At 42.6% G+C, this 19,995-nt stretch overlaps 1 protein-coding gene across 1 annotated transcript in view; it reads left to right on the top strand.

Moving 5' to 3' along the window:
* The window catches only part of nlk2 (nemo-like kinase, type 2), a 96,846-nt gene extending 77,889 nt beyond the window's left edge, over positions 1-18,957 (top strand). The window contains exons 8-11 of the mRNA XM_014214972.2: positions 8,769-8,855; positions 10,450-10,648; positions 15,313-15,406; positions 16,002-18,957. Of these exons, the coding sequence (XP_014070447.1) occupies positions 8,769-8,855; positions 10,450-10,648; positions 15,313-15,406; positions 16,002-16,056 (435 nt within the window). The 3' untranslated portion in view covers positions 16,057-18,957. The remainder of the gene's footprint in view (positions 1-8,768; positions 8,856-10,449; positions 10,649-15,312; positions 15,407-16,001) is intronic.
* Positions 18,958-19,995: the final 1,038 nt, after the last annotated feature.

The following is a 19,995-nucleotide window of genomic DNA, read 5'->3' as shown; positions in this document are numbered from 1 at the left end:
GTAGATTCCTCTCCTCTTCTTCTCACTAACCTAATGTAGATTCCTCTCCTTCTCACTAACCTAATGTAGATTCCTCTCCTTTCCTTCTCACTAACCTAATGTAGATTCCTCTCCTTCTCACTAACCTAATGTAGATTCCTCTCCTTCTCACTAACCTAATGTAGATTCCTCTCCTTCTCACTAACCTAATGGAGATTCCTCTCCTCTTCTTCTCACTAACCTAATGTAGATTCCTCTCCTCTTCTTCTCACTAACCTAATGTAGATTCCTCTCCTTCTCACTAACCTAATGTAGATTCCTCTTCTTCTCACTAATCTAATGTAGATTCCTCTCCTCTTCCTCACTAACCTAATGTAGATTCCTCTCCTTCTCACTAACCTAATGTAGATTCCTCTCCTCTTCTTCTCACTAACCTAATGTAGATTCCTCCTCTTCTTCTCACTAACCTAATGTAGATTCCTCTCCTCTCCTTCTCACTAACCTAATGTAGATTCCTCTCCTTCTCACTAACCTAATGTAGATTCCTCTCCTCTTCTTCTCACTAACCTAATGTAGATTCCTCTCCTTCTCACTAATCTAATGTAGATTCCTCTCCTTCTCACTAACCTAATGTAGATTCCTCTTCTTCTCACTAACCTAATGTAGATTCCTCTCCTCTCCTTCTCACTAACCTAATGTAGATTCCTCTTCTTCTCACTAACCTAATGTAGATTCCTCTTCTTCTCACTAACCTAATGTAGATTCCTCTTCTTCTCACTAACCTAATGTAGATTCCTCTCCTCTCCTTCTCACTAACCTAATGTAGATTCCTCTTCTTCTCACTAACCTAATGTAGATTCCTCTTCTTCTCACTAACCTAATGTAGATTCCTCTTCTTCTCACTAACCTAATGTAGATTCCTCTCCTTCTCACTAACCTAATGTAGATTCCTCTTCTTCTCACTAACCTAATGGAGATTCCTCTCCTTCTCACTAACCTAATGGAGATTCCTCTCCTTCTCACTAACCTAATGGAGATTCCTCTCCTCTTCTTCTCACTAACCTAATGGAGATTCCTCTCCTTCTCACTAACCTAATGTAGATTCCTCTCCTCTTCTTCTCACTAACCTAATGGAGATTCCTCTCCTTCTCACTAACCTAATGGAGATTCCTCTCCTTCTCACTAACCTAATGTAGATTCCTCTCCTCTCTTTCTCACTAACCTAATGTAGATTCCTCTTCTTCTCACTAATCTAATGTAGATTCCTCTTCTTCTCACTAACCTAATGTAGATTCCTCTTCTTCTCACTAACCTAATGGAGATTCCTCTCCTTCTCACTAACCTAATGGAGATTCCTCTCCTTCTCACTAACCTAATGTAGATTCCTCTTCTTCTCACTAACCTAATGTAGATTCCTCTCCTTCTCACTAACCTAATGTAGATTCCTCTTCTTCTCACTAACCTAATGGAGATTCCTCTCCTTCTCACTAACCTAATGGAGATTCCTCTCCTTCTCACTAACCTAATGGAGATTCCTCTTCTTCTCACTAACCTAATGTAGATTCCTCTTCTTCTCACTAACCTAATGTAGATTCCTCTCCTTCTCACTAACCTAATGTAGATTCCTCTTCTTCTCACTAACCTAATGGAGATTCCTCTCCTTCTCACTAACCTAATGGAGATTCCTCTCCTTCTCACTAACCTAATGGAGATTCCTCTCCTCTTCTTCTCACTAACCTAATGGAGATTCCTCTCCTTCTCACTAACCTAATGGAGATTCCTCTCCTTCTCACTAACCTAATGTAGATTCCTCTCCTCTCTTTCTCACTAACCTAATGTAGATTCCTCTTCTTCTCACTAATCTAATGTAGATTCCTCTTCTTCTCACTAACCTAATGTAGATTCCTCTTCTTCTCACTAACCTAATGGAGATTCCTCTCCTTCTCACTAACCTAATGGAGATTCCTCTCCTTCTCACTAACCTAATGTAGATTCCTCTCCTTCTCACTAACCTAATGTAGATTCCTCTTCTTCTCACTAATCTAATGTAGATTCCTCTCCTCTCCTTCTCACTAACCTAATATAGATTTCTCTCTTTCTCACTAACCTAATGTAGATTCCTCTCCTCTCCTTCTCACTAACCTAATATAGATTTCTCTCTTTCTCACTAACCTAATGTAGATTCCTCTCCTCTCCTTCTCACTAACCTAATGTAGATTCTTCTCCTCTCCTTCTCACTAATCTAATGGAGCTCCCTCTCCTCTCGTGTCCTCGCTGCTTCTCACTACTGTAATGGAGCTTCCTCTCCTCATTACTCGAATGAAGCTTCCTCTCCTTCTCACTACTCTAATGGAGCTTCCTGTCCTCAACAGCTCTCTTTCATCTGTACTGGTGTGAGAGAACAAGACGGGCAAGCGCAAATTCCAGGTCGTCATCCACCATATCACTTCACCCCTACTCTGTTTTCAGAGCAAGCTGTAGATGAGGGAGAGAGGAGATGAGAAGAGGACACGACTTTAGAGTCTTGGGATGCACCCTGGGCCATCCATAAAAGGACTGCAATAACTGGTCCAGTCATATGAGATGTATAGGGGAAAATAGAACACACCAGGTTGCTAGCCCTCACCCACCCTGCTATGGAGGCTTAGACAGGTCAATACCCCATCCCAAATGAGTTTAGAAATCAGAGAAGGTCTTGAAAGCTGCTAAGCACACCCTCGCCACACTCACGCACGCGCACACACACTGTGTATGTGTCACTCCCTGTCGTTCGCTCTCTCTCATGCAAACACGCACGCACACCCCCCAACCACTCTGCTCTACCCTCGAACCACGGCAAAGCAAAGTGCAGGGTTTTCTGCTGAAACAGGAAGCCTCACTGCCAGTCTGCTGTTACCTGAGCTGTCCGTCTGGGTAGAGAAGTTACCAGAGGCTGCTACTCACACACTTCACTCTGCTGCTGGAGCACACACAACACACACACAATCCAAATAAACCCGCCTTCCCCTTTCTCCAAATCTTTGTACAGAACAGTCTGATATGGCGTTGACACGCTGGTTGAACCCTAGTCTCTGGCAGTTTGTTCAAATAATTACCTACATCTTTATTGGCCCATCCCATTTTTCACCAGTCTCATCTCTTAGCTCCAGGAGGCTGGCTAGCTAGCTAGCGTTAGCAGCAGGTTTGCATGAGTAAACAGTGGAATCACATCCACTTGTCCACACCACCATACATCCCCAGGTGCAACTCTTCCTTTCACAGTGCCCTGCTGTAGCCTGGGAAGGCTTTGTTGTTGTATGGCAGAGTGATGTACAACTTGTTTGTCGTGCTGAGGGATGGGGGCAGAGAGAGAGGACAATGTTTGAGAGGAGGGTGTGGGAGAGGCAGGCAGCTTGCCCTGGCTGCCCCTGATGTAAAATAGCACATACACAGCCTGGAGGTGTATTGGGTCATTGTCCTGTTGAAAAACAAATGATAGTCCCACTAAGCCCAAACCAGATGGGATGGCATATCGCTGCAGAATGCTGTGGTAGCCATGTTGGTTAAGTGTGCCTTGAATTCTAAATAAATCACAGACAGTGTCACCAGCAAAGCACCCCCACAACATAACACCTCCTCCTCCATGCTTTACGGTGAGAAATACACATACAGAGATCATCCGTTCACCCACACCGTTCACCCACACCAAAAATCTCTAATTTGGACTAGAGACCAAAGGACAGATTTCCACCAGTCTAATGTCCATTGCTCGTGTTTCTTGGCCCAAGCAAGTGGGTCCTATGCAAGCAAGTGGGTCCTTTCAAAGTTCTTGAAATTTTCCATATTGACTGATCTTCATGTCTTAAAGTAATGATGGACTGTCGTTTCTCTTTGCTTATTTGAGCTGTTCTTGCCATAATATGGACTTGATCTTTTACCAAATAGGGCTATCTTCTGTATACCCCCTACATTGTCACAACACAACTGTTTGGCTCAAACGCATTAAGAAGGAAAGAAATTGTACAAATTAACTTTTAACAAGGCACACCTGTTAATTGAAATGCATTCCAGGTGACTACCTCATGAAGCTGGTTGAGAGAATACCAAGAGTGTGCAAAGCTGTCATCAAGGCAAAGGGTGGCTATATAATAGGGCTAGGTGTCCCGTCAGCGGGAAATTGGAGGGCGCGCAATTCAAATAAATAATTGTAATATTAAACATTTATGAACATACAAGTATCTTATCTAGGTTAAAAGCTTAAATTATTGTTAATCTAACTGCATTGTCCGATTTCAAATAGGCTTTACAGTGAAAGCATACCATGCGATTGTTTGAGGACGGCGCCCCACATCAACATTTTTCAACCAGCACAGGCTTCATAATCACAAATAGCGATTAAATAAATCACTTACTTCTGAAAATCTTCCTCTGTTTGCAATCCCTAGGGTCCCAGCTACAACATGAGTGGTCATTTTGTTAGATAAAATCCTTCTTTATATCCCAAAATGTCAGTTTAGTTGGCGCCATCGATTTCAGTAATCCACTCGTTCAACATGCAGACAAAGGAATCCGAAAAGCTACAGCTAAACTGTTCAAACAAGTCCAACTACGTTTCTATTTAATCCTCAGGTACCCTAAAATGTAAATAAACTATAATATTTCATACGGAAAGAAGTATGTTCAATAGAAATGTAAGATTAGCGCACGTCCTCTTTGTTGCGTGCGAACAAACTGATTTTTCCACTGAGACTCTTTGTATAAAAACTCCAAATTCTTACTCGTTTTGGAAGAAACAAGCCTGAAACCTTGAACAAAGACTGTTGACATCTAGTGGAAGCCATAGGAATTGCAATCTGGAAGCTAGAATTGCATAGGACCCATAGCTTTCCATTATACGAGCCTGGGACCTAAAAACAATGATATATTCTGGTTTGTTTTTCTTTGGACTTCCGCCTACCATATCAATTGTGCTATAGTCTCATACATTATTTCAACATTTCTACAGACGTCAGAGTGTTTTCTATCCAATTCTACCAATTATATGCATATCCTGGCTTCTGGGCCTGAGTAACAGGCAGTTTACTTTGGGCACGTCTGTCAGACGGAAATTCAGGAAAATAGACCCTAGCCGTAAGAAGATTTATAAAGAGTATAAAATATATTTTGATTTGTTTAACCTGTTATGGCTAGGGGGCAGTATTTTCACGGACGGATAAAAAACGTACCCGATTTAATCTGATTAGTACTCCTTCCGAGAAACTAGAATATGCATATCATTATTAGCTTTGGATAGAAAACACTCCAAAGTTTCTAAACCTGTTTGAATGGTGTCTGTGAGTATAACAGAACTCATTTGGCAGGCCAAAACCTGAGAAGATTCTGTACAGGAAGTACCCTGTCTGACTATTTCTTGGCCTTGTTGATTATCTCTATCTATTACAGGGGATCTCTGCTCTTACGTGACACTTTCTACGGCTCACATGGACTCTCAGAAGGCGGCAAAATGCTGAATCGTGGCTTTGCAGGCTCTGGCTGAAACAAAGTAGCGCGTTTGGATAGTGGCTGGTTACAGTACTGTGAGACTCAGGCTCGTGCCCGCGTCGACCGAAAGCTTTGTTTTCTTTCCTCTGTTTAGCTAAACGGAGATTCCCGGTCGGAATATTATCGCTTTTTTACGAGAAAAATGGCATAAAAATGGATTTTAAACAGCGGTTGACATGCTTCGAAGTACGGTAATGGAATATTTAGAAATCTTTTGTCACGAATTGCGCCATGCTCGCGACCCTGATTTACCATTTCAGATAGTGTCTTGGAACGCACGAACAAAACGCCGCAATTTGGATATAACGATGGATTATTTTGGACCAAACCAACATTTTGTTATTGAAGTAGCAGTCCTGGGAGTGCATTCTGACGAAGACAACAAAGGTAATGAAACTTTTGTAATAGTAAATCGGAGTTTGATCAGGGCTAAACTTGGTCGGTGTCTAAATGGCTAGCCGTGATGGCTGGGCTATCTACTGAGAATATTGCAAAATGTACTTTCACCGAAAAGCTATTTTAAAATCGGACATATCGAGTGCATAGAGGAGTTCTGTAATTGTTATGTTTTTTGTGAACGTTTATCGTGAGTAATTGAGTAAATTCACCGGATGTTTGCGGGGGGTATGCTAGTTCTGAACGTCACATGCTAATGTAAAAAATCTGGTTTTTTTATATAAATATGAGCTTGATTGAACAAAACATGCATGCATTGTATAACATAATGTCCTAGGGTTGTCATCTGATGAAGATCATCAAAGGTTAGTGCTGCATTTAGCTGTGGTTTTGTTTTTTGTGACATTATATGCTAGCTTGAAAAATGGGTGTCTGATTATTTCTGGCTGGATACTCTGCTGACATAATCTAATGTTTTGCTTTCGTTGTAAAGCCTTTTTGAAATCGGACAGTGTGGTTAGATTAACGAGAGTCTTGTCTTTAAAATGCTGTAAAATAGTCATATGTTTGAAAAATGGAAGTTTTCGGATTTTAGAGGAATTTGTATTTCGCGCCACGCCCATCATTGGATATTGGAGCAGGTGTTCCGCTAGCGGAACGTCTAGATGTAAGAGGTTAACACTTTTTTGGTTACTACATGATTCCAAATGTGTTATTTCATAGTTTTTATGTCTTTAATATTATACTACGATGTAAAAGTAAAGAAAAACCCTTGAGTAAGTAGGTGTTCTAAAACTTTTGACCGGTAGTGTGTCTTCATACTGTACTGTCTTTGGGCATAGTGTGTGTTGTTTGTGTGTTGGGGGGGTTGAGGAGAAGATGGAATGCAGGGGGGGTAGGGGTCACATGGGTTTCACCACACAGGAGGCTCATCTGTGTTAAGCTGAGGAAAGTTCCTAGTGCTAAGCCTAGAAGAGAGCAGAGCTAAACCAACCTGGAGCCTCTTTCTCTCTCTTCTCGTAAGTCAGAAAGGGAACGCTGGCTTACTGTTCGACATGCAGGTGTCCGCATACTTGTGTTCATGTAGTGTATCATGTAAGTAGATAGATGCATCTATATCTCTATGTTGTCTTTAAAAAGGGCCTTAATTTCCTCTTAGACAGTCTCTTCCTTCACAGTGTTTGCCACAGTATGAGTTTCTGAGTGATGTCTAGACTGAAACAGCGCCATGGCTGTTTCAGAGTCTTTTCCTGAGTCATTGTTTGTTTAATATTGTGGTGCCCCAGGTGGCATCATGGGGCCGGGACAGGGAGTGGGACAGGGGTCCAGCCTCACCTCTCTCTCTCTCCAGCCCTCCTCCCCCTTCATCTGTCTAGAACTGCATCCCCTGCTAATCCCAGACTAATGCCTACTATTGCTACTGTGCACCTCCACGCTCTCTCTCTCGGCCCAGCACCATGCCCCAATGCGCTGCCACCATGGCAACACACACACATTGATGTAACACACACACACATTGATGTAACACACACACATTGATGTAACACACACACACTGATGTAACACACACAAACAAAGCACAGAGTTAATAGGTGAAAATCCTACTTCCGGTAACGGAGAACTTGGGTCCACTTTTAATTATCACTGGAGTTGTCACACATTGCAATCAACTCTGCCCAATGGAACATAGACACACTCGCACGCATGCACACATACACCCACACCACACACACTATGCAGCCTTGGAAAAAAGGTGAACATTTCATGTCCATTGTCCTGAGGATGCAGCTTTAAAAGCCTCTGCTCTCCTCCCTCTCTTCTCTCCTCTGATCTCCTCCCCTCTCCTCTGCTCCCTCTCTCCTCTGCTCTCCTCCCCTTCTCCTCTGCTCTGCTCCCCCTCTCCTCCCCCACGCCTCTGCTCTCCTCCCCCTTCCCTCCCCCTCTGCTCTGCTCCCCCTCTGCTCTCCTCCCGCTCTCCTCCCCCTCTCCTTTGCTCTCCTCCCCCTCGCCTCTGCTCTGCTCTCCTCCCCTTCTCTTTCTCCTCTCCTCCACTTCCTCTGCTTCTCCTCTCCTTATCAACCTCCTCCCCCTCTCCTCTCCTCTGCTCCCCCTCTCCTCTCCTTATCTTCTCCTCCTCCCCCTCTCCTGAAACACATCGGAGAGAGAAGTGTGTGTTGTAACAGAAAGTCATCTCCTGGAGAGTGTGTGTTGTAACAGAAAGTCATCTCCTGGAGAGTGTGTGTTGTAACAGAAAGTCATCTCCTGGAGAGTGTGTGTTGTAACAGAAAGTCATCTCCTGGAGAGTGTGAATCACCAGTTGGGGTTTGCACCTGCAAAACCTAAACAGGTGATTACCAATGGATTTTTCAATCAACTTTGTTGAGTTTGAGAGAGAGAGATGGGGCAGGAAAGCAATTAGAGTGTAAAAATAACTTTTGGACCCACCTACTCTTAGAGATAAGCACACAGCGGTGCTGTCATTTAAAAGATCCCTTTTGCGGCAGCGTGGAAGACCATTGGAAGTGAAGGAGAGATTTGTAAAATCGTTGGCTGTGGCTGGCTTTGATGCCACAGATAAGATCTACTGTAGGACGCAATTCAATTGAATCCACATTGAAATATGTATGCAGTAGCCCTTGACTGCTGTACAAAAACTGTACTACCATCTACACTGCCTTCACAGGTAGATGCTTCTTCTGAATGTCAAAAATCTCATGTTGAATGTACAGTTCGTGATATTATCATCCAAGCTGTTTTCACAATTGTTAAAATCCGCATGTAATAAAAACAAGGCCAGCATTGAAATAGCTTTATTTGGTTAAGTTGATGGTGTAACTATTTGACTGACTGTATGTAATTTCCTGTCTCTGCAGCCATCCCTTCCTGTCCTGTACACCCTCTCCAGCCAGGCCACCCACGAAGCTGTTCACCTCCTGTGCAGGATGCTTGTGTTCGATCCGGTGAGTAGTGTGTGTGTGTGTGTGTGTGTGTGTTGTCATGTTTAGCTGTACTTGTGAGGACCAGAAGCCTCCACAAGAATAGTAAACAAACAGAAATGTGACCAACTGGGGACATTTTGTTAGTCCCCACAAGGAAAAAGGCTATTTCTAGGGGGGTTAGTAGTTAGGTTTAGGGTTAAGGTTAGGTTTTGGGGTTAGGGTTAGGGAAAATTGGATTTTGAATGGGAATCAATTGTGTGTCCCGACAAGCTTTGGTAAACGAGAGAGAGAGTGTGCGCGAGCGTGCGTGCCTGTTGGGGAAACAGATCATTATACTCCACAGTAATAGGATGCCATTTCTGTCTAAACAAAAATAATATCCTCATTACAAGTAATGGTTCAAAGGCTAAATGACCTGCAGATTGGACACCATATCTAGAGATGTAAAAAAGACTACTCAAGAGTTTTGGCTCCTGCTTACAGACGGAAGCAGCTTTTTGGCTTTCTGCCTAAATAACATACCTTATTTTCCTAAAACGTACAAGTATACGTTATGGTACGAAGACAGTTTTTGCATCACTTCTGTACAGTCAACTCCACTACACATTGGAAAAATCTGAATTCAACATCCTGACCAAAGGGAACATGTGGAAGGTGGTGGTAACCCTAGACACCACTGTCACTGACTGTAATCAACAATCCAGCTTTCAATTGAATGACGTTGGCTTCAATGGCAGGCTTTCACCTCTGGCCAGTGGCCAATCCAGAAAGATGAATAGCTAGGGTGTAAGACTGTTCCCCCAGTGCATATGTCTCCAAGTCCAACCCCTAAAGAGCACTGCCTTGACCCTACTGCCCTGCAACAACATCCTCCTATCATGAGTTAGGTTGACGAGTTGACGCTTATTCACTGTCTTATGCAACAAAGGGAGGTTGATTAACTATGCCATCTTCTCTCCCCGACCCACACGTTTACTTATTCATGCACTTAGGAGATGATTAAAACCAAACAATGTTGCATGCTTGTCCTACATCCATGGTGTGTGTGTGAGTGAGTGTGTGTGCAGAAACCCTACTAGCAGCTAGCGTTGACAGAACACACGCGGTGGTGTTTCTTGGCATCTCCTGACTGACTGGGGAAATAAGATGAGCACTGTAATGATTCTGAGGCTCTGTCACTAACAGATTAGGAGGAATCTGACATATGGTAATGATGGTGGCCAAATACATCGAGTTATCGAGGCCTACTGAATACAGGGTTGTCTCATTGAGATCTGTAATGTGGAAATAAGCCAACCTTTCTTTTCGGGTGTCTTTTTCCAGACCGGAGGGCAGTATTTCTCGCCCCTCGTTTCAATCTGGCACATCTAAGTGGGATATTGCTGACTAGTCAGATGGTTATTCAGTTGAGGCTGATTTGGTTTGATTCCAAGGTCTAGTTTTAATATGGGTGTCCTCGAAAGAGAGAGAATGTGCAGTAGACTGCTGTTTATGAGAGCCAGCAAATGCTTTATCAAACAGACCATTTGATTTGGAGGGATTTCATAGTCCTGTATGTATTCCATCAGTGTGTGTGTAGTCTGTGTACATCAGTGTGTGTTTGGCCCTCCCTCAGTCTAAACGGATCTCAGCAAAGGATGCCCTGGCCCACCCCTACCTGGACGAGGGCCGACTGAGGTACCACACCTGTATGTGTAAGTGCTGCTACACCACCTCCTCTGGCCGCGTCTACACCAGCGACTTCGAGCCTGTCACCAACCCCAAGTTCGACGACGGCTTCGAGAAGAATCTGACCTCCGTCAGACAGGTCAAAGGTGAGTCTGTCGACTAACCAGCAGAGGGCAGAGTTGTACTATGGGAATTAGCCCTTTCAAGTTTTGTTGTTTTGATCATTTTATCCTCTGTTTTAGGCCTATCTATCTCATCCGTTTTTATCCCCTTTATGTTGCTGGGTTATGTTTTTCCACTGGGTTTGCAAAGAGATGCAGCTTTAGCTAAAGCTAATTAGTTTCAATGGGTGATAGATAGACATCCATCCATTGCATCCATTTTATTTATTTATTTTATTTCACCTTTATTTAACCAGGTAGGCTAGTTGAGAACAAGTTCTCATTTACAACTGCGACCTGGCCAAAATAAAGCAAAGCAGTGTGACACAGACAACAACACAGAGTTACACATGGAGTAAACAATAAACAAGCCAATAACACAATAAACAAGTCAATGACACAGTAGGGTGAAAAAAGGCTATATACAGTGTGTGCAAAAGGCATGAGGAGGTAGGCAATAAATAGGCCATAGGAGCGAGTAATTACAATTTAGCAGATTAACACTGGTGTGATAAATCAGCAGATGATGATGTGCAAGTAGAAATACTGGTGTGCAAAAGATTAGAAAAGTAAATAAAATAAAAACAGTATGGGGATGAGGTAGGTAGATTGGGTGGGCAATTTACAGATGGACTATGTACAGCTGCAGCGATCGGTTAGCAGCTCAGGTAGCTGATGTTTAAAGTTGGTGAGGGAAATAAAAGTCTCCAACTTCAGCGATTTTTGCAATTCGTTCCAGTCACTGGCAGCAGAGAACTGGAAGGAAAGGCGGCCAAATGAGGTGTTGGCTTTGGGGGTGATCAGTGAGACATACCTGCTGGAACGTGTGCTACGGGTGGGTGTTGTTATCGTGACCAGTGAGCTGAGATAAGGCAGAGCTTTACCTAGCATAGACATATAGATGACCTGGAGCCAGTGGGTCTGGCGACGAATATGTAGCGAGGGCCAGCCGACTAGAGCATACAGGTTGCAGAGGTGGGTGGTATAAGGTGATTTGGTAACAAAACAGATGGCACTGTGGTAGACTGCATCCAGTTTGCTGAGTAGAGTAATGGAGGCTATTTTGTAGATGACATCGCCGAAGTCAAGGATCGGTAGGATAGTCAGTTTTACTAGGGTAAGTTTGGCGGCGCGAGTGGAGGCTTTGTTGCGAAATAGAAATCCTATTCTAGATTTGATTTTGGATTGGAGATGTTTAATATGAGTCTGGAAGGAGAGTTTACAGTCTAACCAGACACCTAGGTATTTATAGTTGTCCACATATTCTAGGTCGTAACCATCCAGGGTGGTGATGCTAGCCGGGTGGGCAGGTGCGGGTGGCGAACGGTTGAAAAGCATGCATTTGGTTTTACGGTGATTGACAGAGTCGAAAGCCTTGGCCAGGTCGATGAAGACGGCTGCACAGTACTGTCTTTTATCGATGGCGGTTATGATATCGTTTAGTACCTTGAGCGTGGCTGAGGTGCACCCGTGACCGGCTCGGAAACCGGATTGTACAGCGGAGGAGGTACGGTGGGATTCAAAATGGTCAGTGATCTGTTTATTAACTTGGCTTTCGAAGACTTTAGATGGGCAGGGCAGGAAATAGGTCTGTAACAGTTTGGGTCTAGGATGTCACCCCCTTTGAAGAGGGGGATGACCGCGGCAGCTTTCCAATCGTTAGGGATCTCAGACGATACGAAAGAGAGGTTGAACAGGCTGGTAATAGGGGTTGCAACAATGGCGGCGGATAGTTTTAGAAAGAGAGGGTCCAGATTGTCTAGCCCAGCTGATTTGTACGGGTCCAGGTTTTGCAGCTCTTTCAGAACATCAGCTATCTGGATTTGGGTGAAGGAGAAGCTGGGTAAGTTTGGACAAGTAGCTGCGGGGGGGGCTGTTGGCCGGGGTTGGAGTAGCCAGGAGGAAGGCATGGCCAGCCGTTGAGAAATGCTTATTGAAATTTTCGATTATCATGGATTTATCGGTGGTGACCGTGTTACCTAGCCTCAGTGCAGTGGGCAGCTGGGAGGAGGTGCTCTTGTTCTCCATGGACTTTACATATCAAGAAGCTTTTTAAACAGCATGATCATTACATAGGGGGAGACCCAGATCAGTGGTGGCCTGTTCTGTCAGCAGGTATTAGTGAGGTTGTCTTCTAAAAGCAGGCTTACTCTGGTGGAGGGTGGTCGAAATAAACCTAGCCTTTCTCCCTCCTCCTTCTCTCCCTTATTTTCTCTTCCTCCTACTCCTCCCCACCCCCTTCTCTTCCCTCCCTCCTACTCCTCTTCCTCCCCACCCCCATTCTTCTCCACCCCCCCCCATCCCTCAATCCGCTTGCCCCTTATTTCCATTGAGAGATTAGCCATTCTGCCTGGTGGTAGGCTAACTGCTGGCTAGCTCCAAGCTGTTGACAAACTGCTGCACTGGCCTCTAGTGCACCACTTTAGTTGCTAGCGTTTAGAGGCCTTTGGTGTGTGCACATGTACTGTACACACAAACGTGCATGCTCAAACTGGTAAAAATGACTGAAATGTTAAGATGATTTGTCATCAATTGTTTAATGCAATCACACTTTCCTCCTCTGCAGCAAAAGACAGATGGCTGGAGTTTGCAGGAATGTGATGAATGACAAAACATAGCTCAATACATCTGAAACCTTAGTGCAGGTGCCAGATATCCTGGAGTAGGCCTGTGACAAAAAAAAGAAATGAATAGCATTTTACTTTTACTTCAGATATTGTACTCTCTGGTACTTATTTCAACTATTTACTTCGTCCTAAGTGGTATCTACACAACAACGCTTGTTTTAATGAACCCCAATGAGCAAAATAATCAGATCAATATAATGCAACTACCATTTTACCACGTGATTTCTAAATACAGTTGTATTTAGAAATCTCCCCGGCCCCGCACTAAATACAGTCAGAAGTTTACATACACTTAGGTTGGTGTCATTAAAACTCATTTTTCAACCACTCCACAAATTTCTTGTTAACAAAATATAGTTTTGGTAAGTCGGTTAGGACATCTACTTTGTGCATGACACAAGTAATCTTTCCAACAATTGTTTACAGACAGATTATTTCACAATTCCAGTGGGTCAGAAGTTTACATACACGAAGTTGACTGTACCTTTAAACACCTTGGAAATGTCCAGAAAATTGTCATGGCTTTAGAAGCTTCTGATAGGATAGTTGACATCATTTAAGTCAATTGGAGGTGTACCTGGGAACATGGGAAAATCAGAAGAAATCAGCCAAGACCTCAGAAAAAAAATTGTAGACCTCCACAGGTCTGGTTCATCCTTGGGAGCAATTTCCAAACGCCTGAAGGTATCACGTTCATCTGTACAAACAATAGTACACAAGTATATACACCATGGGACCACACAGCTTTCATACCGCTCAGAAAGGAGACGCGTTCTGTCTCCTAGAGATGAACGTACTTTGGTGCGAAAAGTGCAAATCAATTACAGAACAACAGCAAAGGACCTTGAAGATGCTGGAGGAAAAAGGTACCAAAGTATCTATCTATATCCAGTTAAACAAGTCCTATATCGACATAACCTGAAAGGCCGCTCAGCAAGGAAGAAGCCACTGCTCAAAAACAGCCATGAAAATGCCAGACTACGGTTTGAAACTGCACATGGGGACAAAGATCGTACTTTTTGGAGAAATGTCCTCTGGTCTGATGAAACAAAAATAGAACTGTTTGGCCAAAATGACCATCGTTATGTTTGGAGGAAAAGGGGAGAGGCTTGCAAGCCGAAGTGCACCATCCCAACCGTGAAGCACGGGGGTGGCAGCATCATGTTGTGTGGGTGCTTTGCTGCAGGAGGGACTGGTGCACTTCACAAAATAGATGACATCATGGAAGGAGAATTATGTGGATATATTGAAGCAACATCTGAAGACATCAGTCAGGAAGTTAAAGCTTGGTCGCAAATGGGTCTTCCAAATGGACAATGACCCCGAGCATACTTCCAAAGTTGTGGCAAAATGGCTTAAGGACAACAAAGTCAAGGTATTGGAGTGGCCATCACAAAGCCCTGACCTCAATCCTACAGAAGATTTGTGGGCAGAACTGACAAAGCATGTACGAGCAAGGAGGCCTACAAACCTGACTCAGTTACACCAGCTCTGTCAGGAGGAATGGGCCAAAATTCACCCAACTTATTGTGGGAAGCTTGTGGAAGCCAACCACGAAACGTTTGACCCAAGTTAAAGAATTTAAAGGCAATGCTACCAAATACTAATTGAGTGTATGTAAACTTCTGACCCACTGGGAATGTGATGAAAGAAATGCTGAAATAAATAATTCTCTCTACTATTCTGACATTTCACATTCTTAAAATAAAGTGGTGATCCTAACTGACCTAAGACAGGGAATTTTTACTTGGATTAAATGTCAGGAATTGTGAAAAACTGAGTTTACATACACCTTAGCCAAATACATTTAAACTTCTGACTTCAACTGTACAAACCATGTGTTTTATAAGTGAAAATCCACAATTCAAAATAGATCTTTACCAAATTAAAACACGAGCCCTAAATACTGTATAACACAGTAAGTTAGCCCCGGTTAAAAAGCTTACTTTGAAAGTCGGTGTAACTGTAAAGAATGTGTTCGGTCCATCTCCCTGAGTCTGACTCTGTCTCTGTCTTCCACAGAGATCATTCACCAGTTTATCCTGGAACAGCAGAAGGGGAACAGAGTGCCGCTCTGCATCAACCCCCAGTCAGCCGCTTTCAAAAGCTTTATCAGGTAAGACTAGAGGCCTCTGCCGGTGGATACCACAATATTCTTCATTGTTTGGATTTTTGTACTTAAGCTACAATAGTTTGAAAGCTAGCCACTTCTTAGGAACTTGATAGCTTGTTAGATGACATTGACCCTACTTGACCTGGTCCTGTGAGCATGTCCGCTTACCTTCCCTCAGCATAATCTACCTGCCACACCTTGATACCTGTGTCCTTCTGTGTCACAATGAGAACAGTAACAGTCCATAGCATTGGCCAGCTTTCCTCATTGGCAACCAATACGTCTTTCTCCTTGCAGTTTGTTATTACCGGCCTACAACATCTGATTTGTGAGTTTTCCTCCTACCTCCAGCCTGCCAGCCAACATGCTGAGAGTTATTGTGAAGGATTTGGTGCAATAGTTAATCGCTTTTTCTGCAGGTCCTCTACAGTAGATGCATGCTGCTCATTAAACAGAAAGTGGTGGTGAGGCAGTGCCAATGACTGAACATATCTTTCCATCTCTCCCTGTCCCCTCATCTATTTCTGTCTCCTCTTTTGTTCTTTCTTTCACTCGTCTCCCTCAATGTTTCTCTCTCTCGCCCGTCTCTCCCTGACAGTTCCACTGTGGCTCAGCCTTCTGAGATGCCCCCGTCCCCCCTGGTGTGGGAATAGCTGCTGTCTGGGCCACACCCCGGCCCCGTGCTGGACTACTGAGGACATGAAGAAGAAACCCCACCCTGTGTAGCATTTCACTGGAGTCTAGGACTAGCAATGTCCACTGTGTGTGTACTGTAATACTAACTATGAAGTTTTAAAATGAACCCAACCAACCACTGCTGACTGGGTTATGGAGGGACTTTTACAGTGTGCTATGTGTGTATGCCCACACTGCTCTGTAGATGCAAAGCCACAAATGGATGCACACACACATGTGCATACAAACATTGTGCAGAGCTGGTATAAGGGCCAACCTCGTGGGCTTGAAAGTGTGTGTAAAGCCAGGGATGAGACCGTATGCTGCAGAGAGTCCTCGTAGTCTCTGCCTGCAGTCCCAGAGGGCAACGCACAGCTCCCGTCCACTTCCATACATGCATAGTCATCACTTATTTATTAAAGGAGGGAGACGCGTTCTGGAAAGGGTGTTCTTTTTATATATAGCACAGGATTTAAGACACTACCTGCTCACGCTAGTTAACCCCAGCCCAGAAATCACAACGTTCAATTAGAGATAATGCTTTTTATTTATTTGTGGTGTACTGTTAAACAGTTTAGTCAGAGGGTTTCATTGTTTGTTTTGTCAATTGTTTTTCCTGCTCTATTGCTGTTTGTTCTATGCCTGCTGTCCCCCGGGGTTAGAAGTCAGTATTTGTGAAGAGGTGTGTGCTCTGCATGCCACTTGGTTGCCATACGTATGGCGAGAACCCCTCACACCCCACCTGGCACACACACTCGCATGACTAACCCAAGTATGGGCATGTGGAAGTATGGTGCTGTGTCAGTATTAGCTGGGTAAAATGTGGGAACCATGGAATGTGGTTGCATCAAAGAATAGGCTATTAGTGGAAGCGCCACTGAGAGCTGAAGAGATCCTCCGCTCTGGGTAGAAGTACAGTAACATGACGGGGGACAGACACAAAGTAGTTTAGGGTACATATTGACATTGTGGTATTCGGCACAGATTTTGTGCTACAGGAACAAGAAGGCCATGTTGGGGTGGTACTTGGTCATTGCGTTTTCTCTCTGGAGGCTCTGAGAGACCGAATTCAAGTAATCTGCTGTTAAACGTACTGTACCATATGAACAGGCATGTTAAGAGTGTAAGGGATACAGACGTTCACTGGTTCCCCTGCCATGTCTTCTGAATATATAGTCCTACTATACACTGCATGTCCATGTTCTGTCAATACATACCTAGTTAAAGACAGACAAGAAAAATAATACGAAGATCAGCCAAACCAAAATAATTAAACTATTCTAAAGAGAAAGCGAAACCAAGATTTAAAAAAAAATAGATGTTTGATGATACGGGGATACTTCCATTTCTGGAAGATGTTGATTTATTCCATAAGGTTCTAACAAGTGGGGTGTGTGTGTTGCTTATACGTGTGTCCTGTCACGTGCAAATTAATATGTTTAACTAACTACAGTGACTTGCTTAGGTTAGGGGGTGTCACCTTATCAAGAATGGTGTCAAAGAGATAGATATTCCCATCAATTAATAAGGTCAATTAATAATTTACCCAGTAATATTAGGTCTACTTTAAGCCTCACTCCCCATTGCGATGTTTCATGTCACCCACACCTGCACCTACGCCAATAAAATAAACTCTCAGAAGAAAACTATTTAATATATTTTTAGATGATTATTTTCTATTTCTTTCAGTCAATGTTCAATGGCATGCTTTCTCATGATCCATGGAATATGATATGTCAATAGGTGAAAAACAAATAGATTTTAAACAAAATCTACAATGGAGGATAAAGATAAATAAATGAAAACTCAAAACAATACTGCTGTATAGGTGTATTAGCCTGCACATTTTTAGGGCTGTGCATTTTATTTTATTTTTGAGACTTGCATATAAATGTATATATTTTATTTTGTCTTTTTTATGTTTTCCCCTGTACACGAACATGTAGAAGACATAAATAATCCAAAACAAAAATGATTCAGAAAACAAACGAAAAAACACAACCAATTATGTTAATTGTGTCTTGTGTGTACTGCAGAGCTGTGGATATATTGAAGTAGAAGGCTTTTTTCTTATTATTATTTCTACCTTAGAGAAACACTTTACTACTGTGTGTATATGTATATAAAGAATGACAATGTTGCTCTCTACCTCTTGAGCTCTATTACTTGGTTTGTTTACCTCCACAAATGTATCATTTCATGTGGAGAATTAAAAATACAACTTGAATGTCCCTTACATCTTTTATATATATATAAAAGAAAACTAACTGTTTTTATATATAAAAACAGTTAATTTTCTTTTTCACTCATTTGAAAAACTATTTTAAATTTGCCAGAGGTAGGATTCATCATGTCATTGTATTAAAAGACCCTATCAATAGCCAAGCGATTCCAGACTGTTAGTTGACGTTGAGTCATATATTTGATAGTCTATGACCCTCCCCCCCGTCTCCCTGTGTAATATCTGTGTGTGAAGAGATTTTGTGTTGAAATTAGGTACAAAAACCCACTGATACTAATTTTAGATATGTACAAATAATAACAAAGCAGACAGAAATATGATGGTGGTGCTGTGAGAGAGACTAACTTGAACTCTGCAACTGATATTTGGGCAAAATTTGGATAGGTACTACTTGTGCTGTCACACATTTTTATAAGACATTTGAAGTTTATACTCAGAGGTAATGTAATTTGAATACAATTTACGTTAAATATATCTATAAAGCTCTGCTTACAAGGACCTTAAAGCCAATGTGAAGTTGAGACCAGAAATGACTCCTCGGATGTGCTCACGTGTGTTTTGGGAAAAATGTCCGGTCTCTAAAAGTGTAGATTTGAAGTACAGTGGTGAAACTCATTAAATGTGACATTTTAAAGAACGTCAGTGCTGTGGCTCTTGTTATTCTTCTTCCTGCTTCAGTATAGACCTAGACTGTTATGTAGATCATGTATTATACATAATGTCTGATTTCATCCTGGTTGATTGTGTTGTCTCGTGTTGCTCAGTTGGTAGAGCATTGATCTTGCAACGCCAAGGTTGTAGGTTCGACTTACTACTTACTGTGAGTTGCTTTGGATAAGAGCATTTGCTAAATGACCAAAATGTAAAATTGTGATTATTTCATGAGTTTTACTGCCACCCACTGGAGGACATTAGCTTAAACAGTCTAAGCAATTCCAAAACTTGTGATCACACTGATATACAATCAAATCACACATTGCTTTCACATTGGATTTTACCCTTTTATGTTCCATTGAGGGCAAGTGAATATCAATATAGACAAAATCTCAATGATAGGTGCTCTGTGCAAGTCTAACCTCAACACACCTTATTGTCTATGAAACTGTATGTCTGAAGAAGTAAATTAAGACAATTCCTTGAGAAAAATAAAGAATGTTGAACATTGTTTGAAGCTATAGTTGCTTATTCATTGAATAGGTCTGGAGGATACTAGAGCATAATATAATTATTATAGGTCAAATGTTGAACCCTCCTTAAAGGGACAAATAAATCCACGTGTAGGATATGTTTTAATTCTAGGCTATGAAATGGTCAAATTGGTTTTTCCAGGAGGTTGGAGGGAGAGGTTATGGAATGTAAAACTTGTAGGTACAAGGTTTGTGTTAGGACATAGACAAACTAATTGTCCAGGATACACTTCCACACTCCATTCCCCTAGGGGGCAGCAGCAACCTTATCCAGGTGTTGAGCATGGTGGATAAACAAATCAGGTGCTGCCAATTAGGGTGATATTCAGCCAGTGTACCAGTTGGCAAGCCGTGAGGCTGCTGGGTTTGTTTAGTGGCCATAAAGCCTTTCGTTTGGCTTTTGAATCTTTAGTTTGGGCATGTCTTTTTGTATTTTTCCTTTTTGTACATGTTTAGTCACCATCTGAACCAACAATAATCTGATTGGA

The sequence above is a fragment of the Salmo salar genome, chromosome ssa09 (genome assembly GCF_905237065.1).
Source record: "Salmo salar chromosome ssa09, Ssal_v3.1, whole genome shotgun sequence".
NCBI classification, from domain to species: Eukaryota; Metazoa; Chordata; class Actinopteri; order Salmoniformes; family Salmonidae; genus Salmo; species Salmo salar.
The sequence above is the reverse complement of the archived record's forward strand: the minus strand, read 5'-3'. Positions and strand labels throughout refer to the sequence as shown.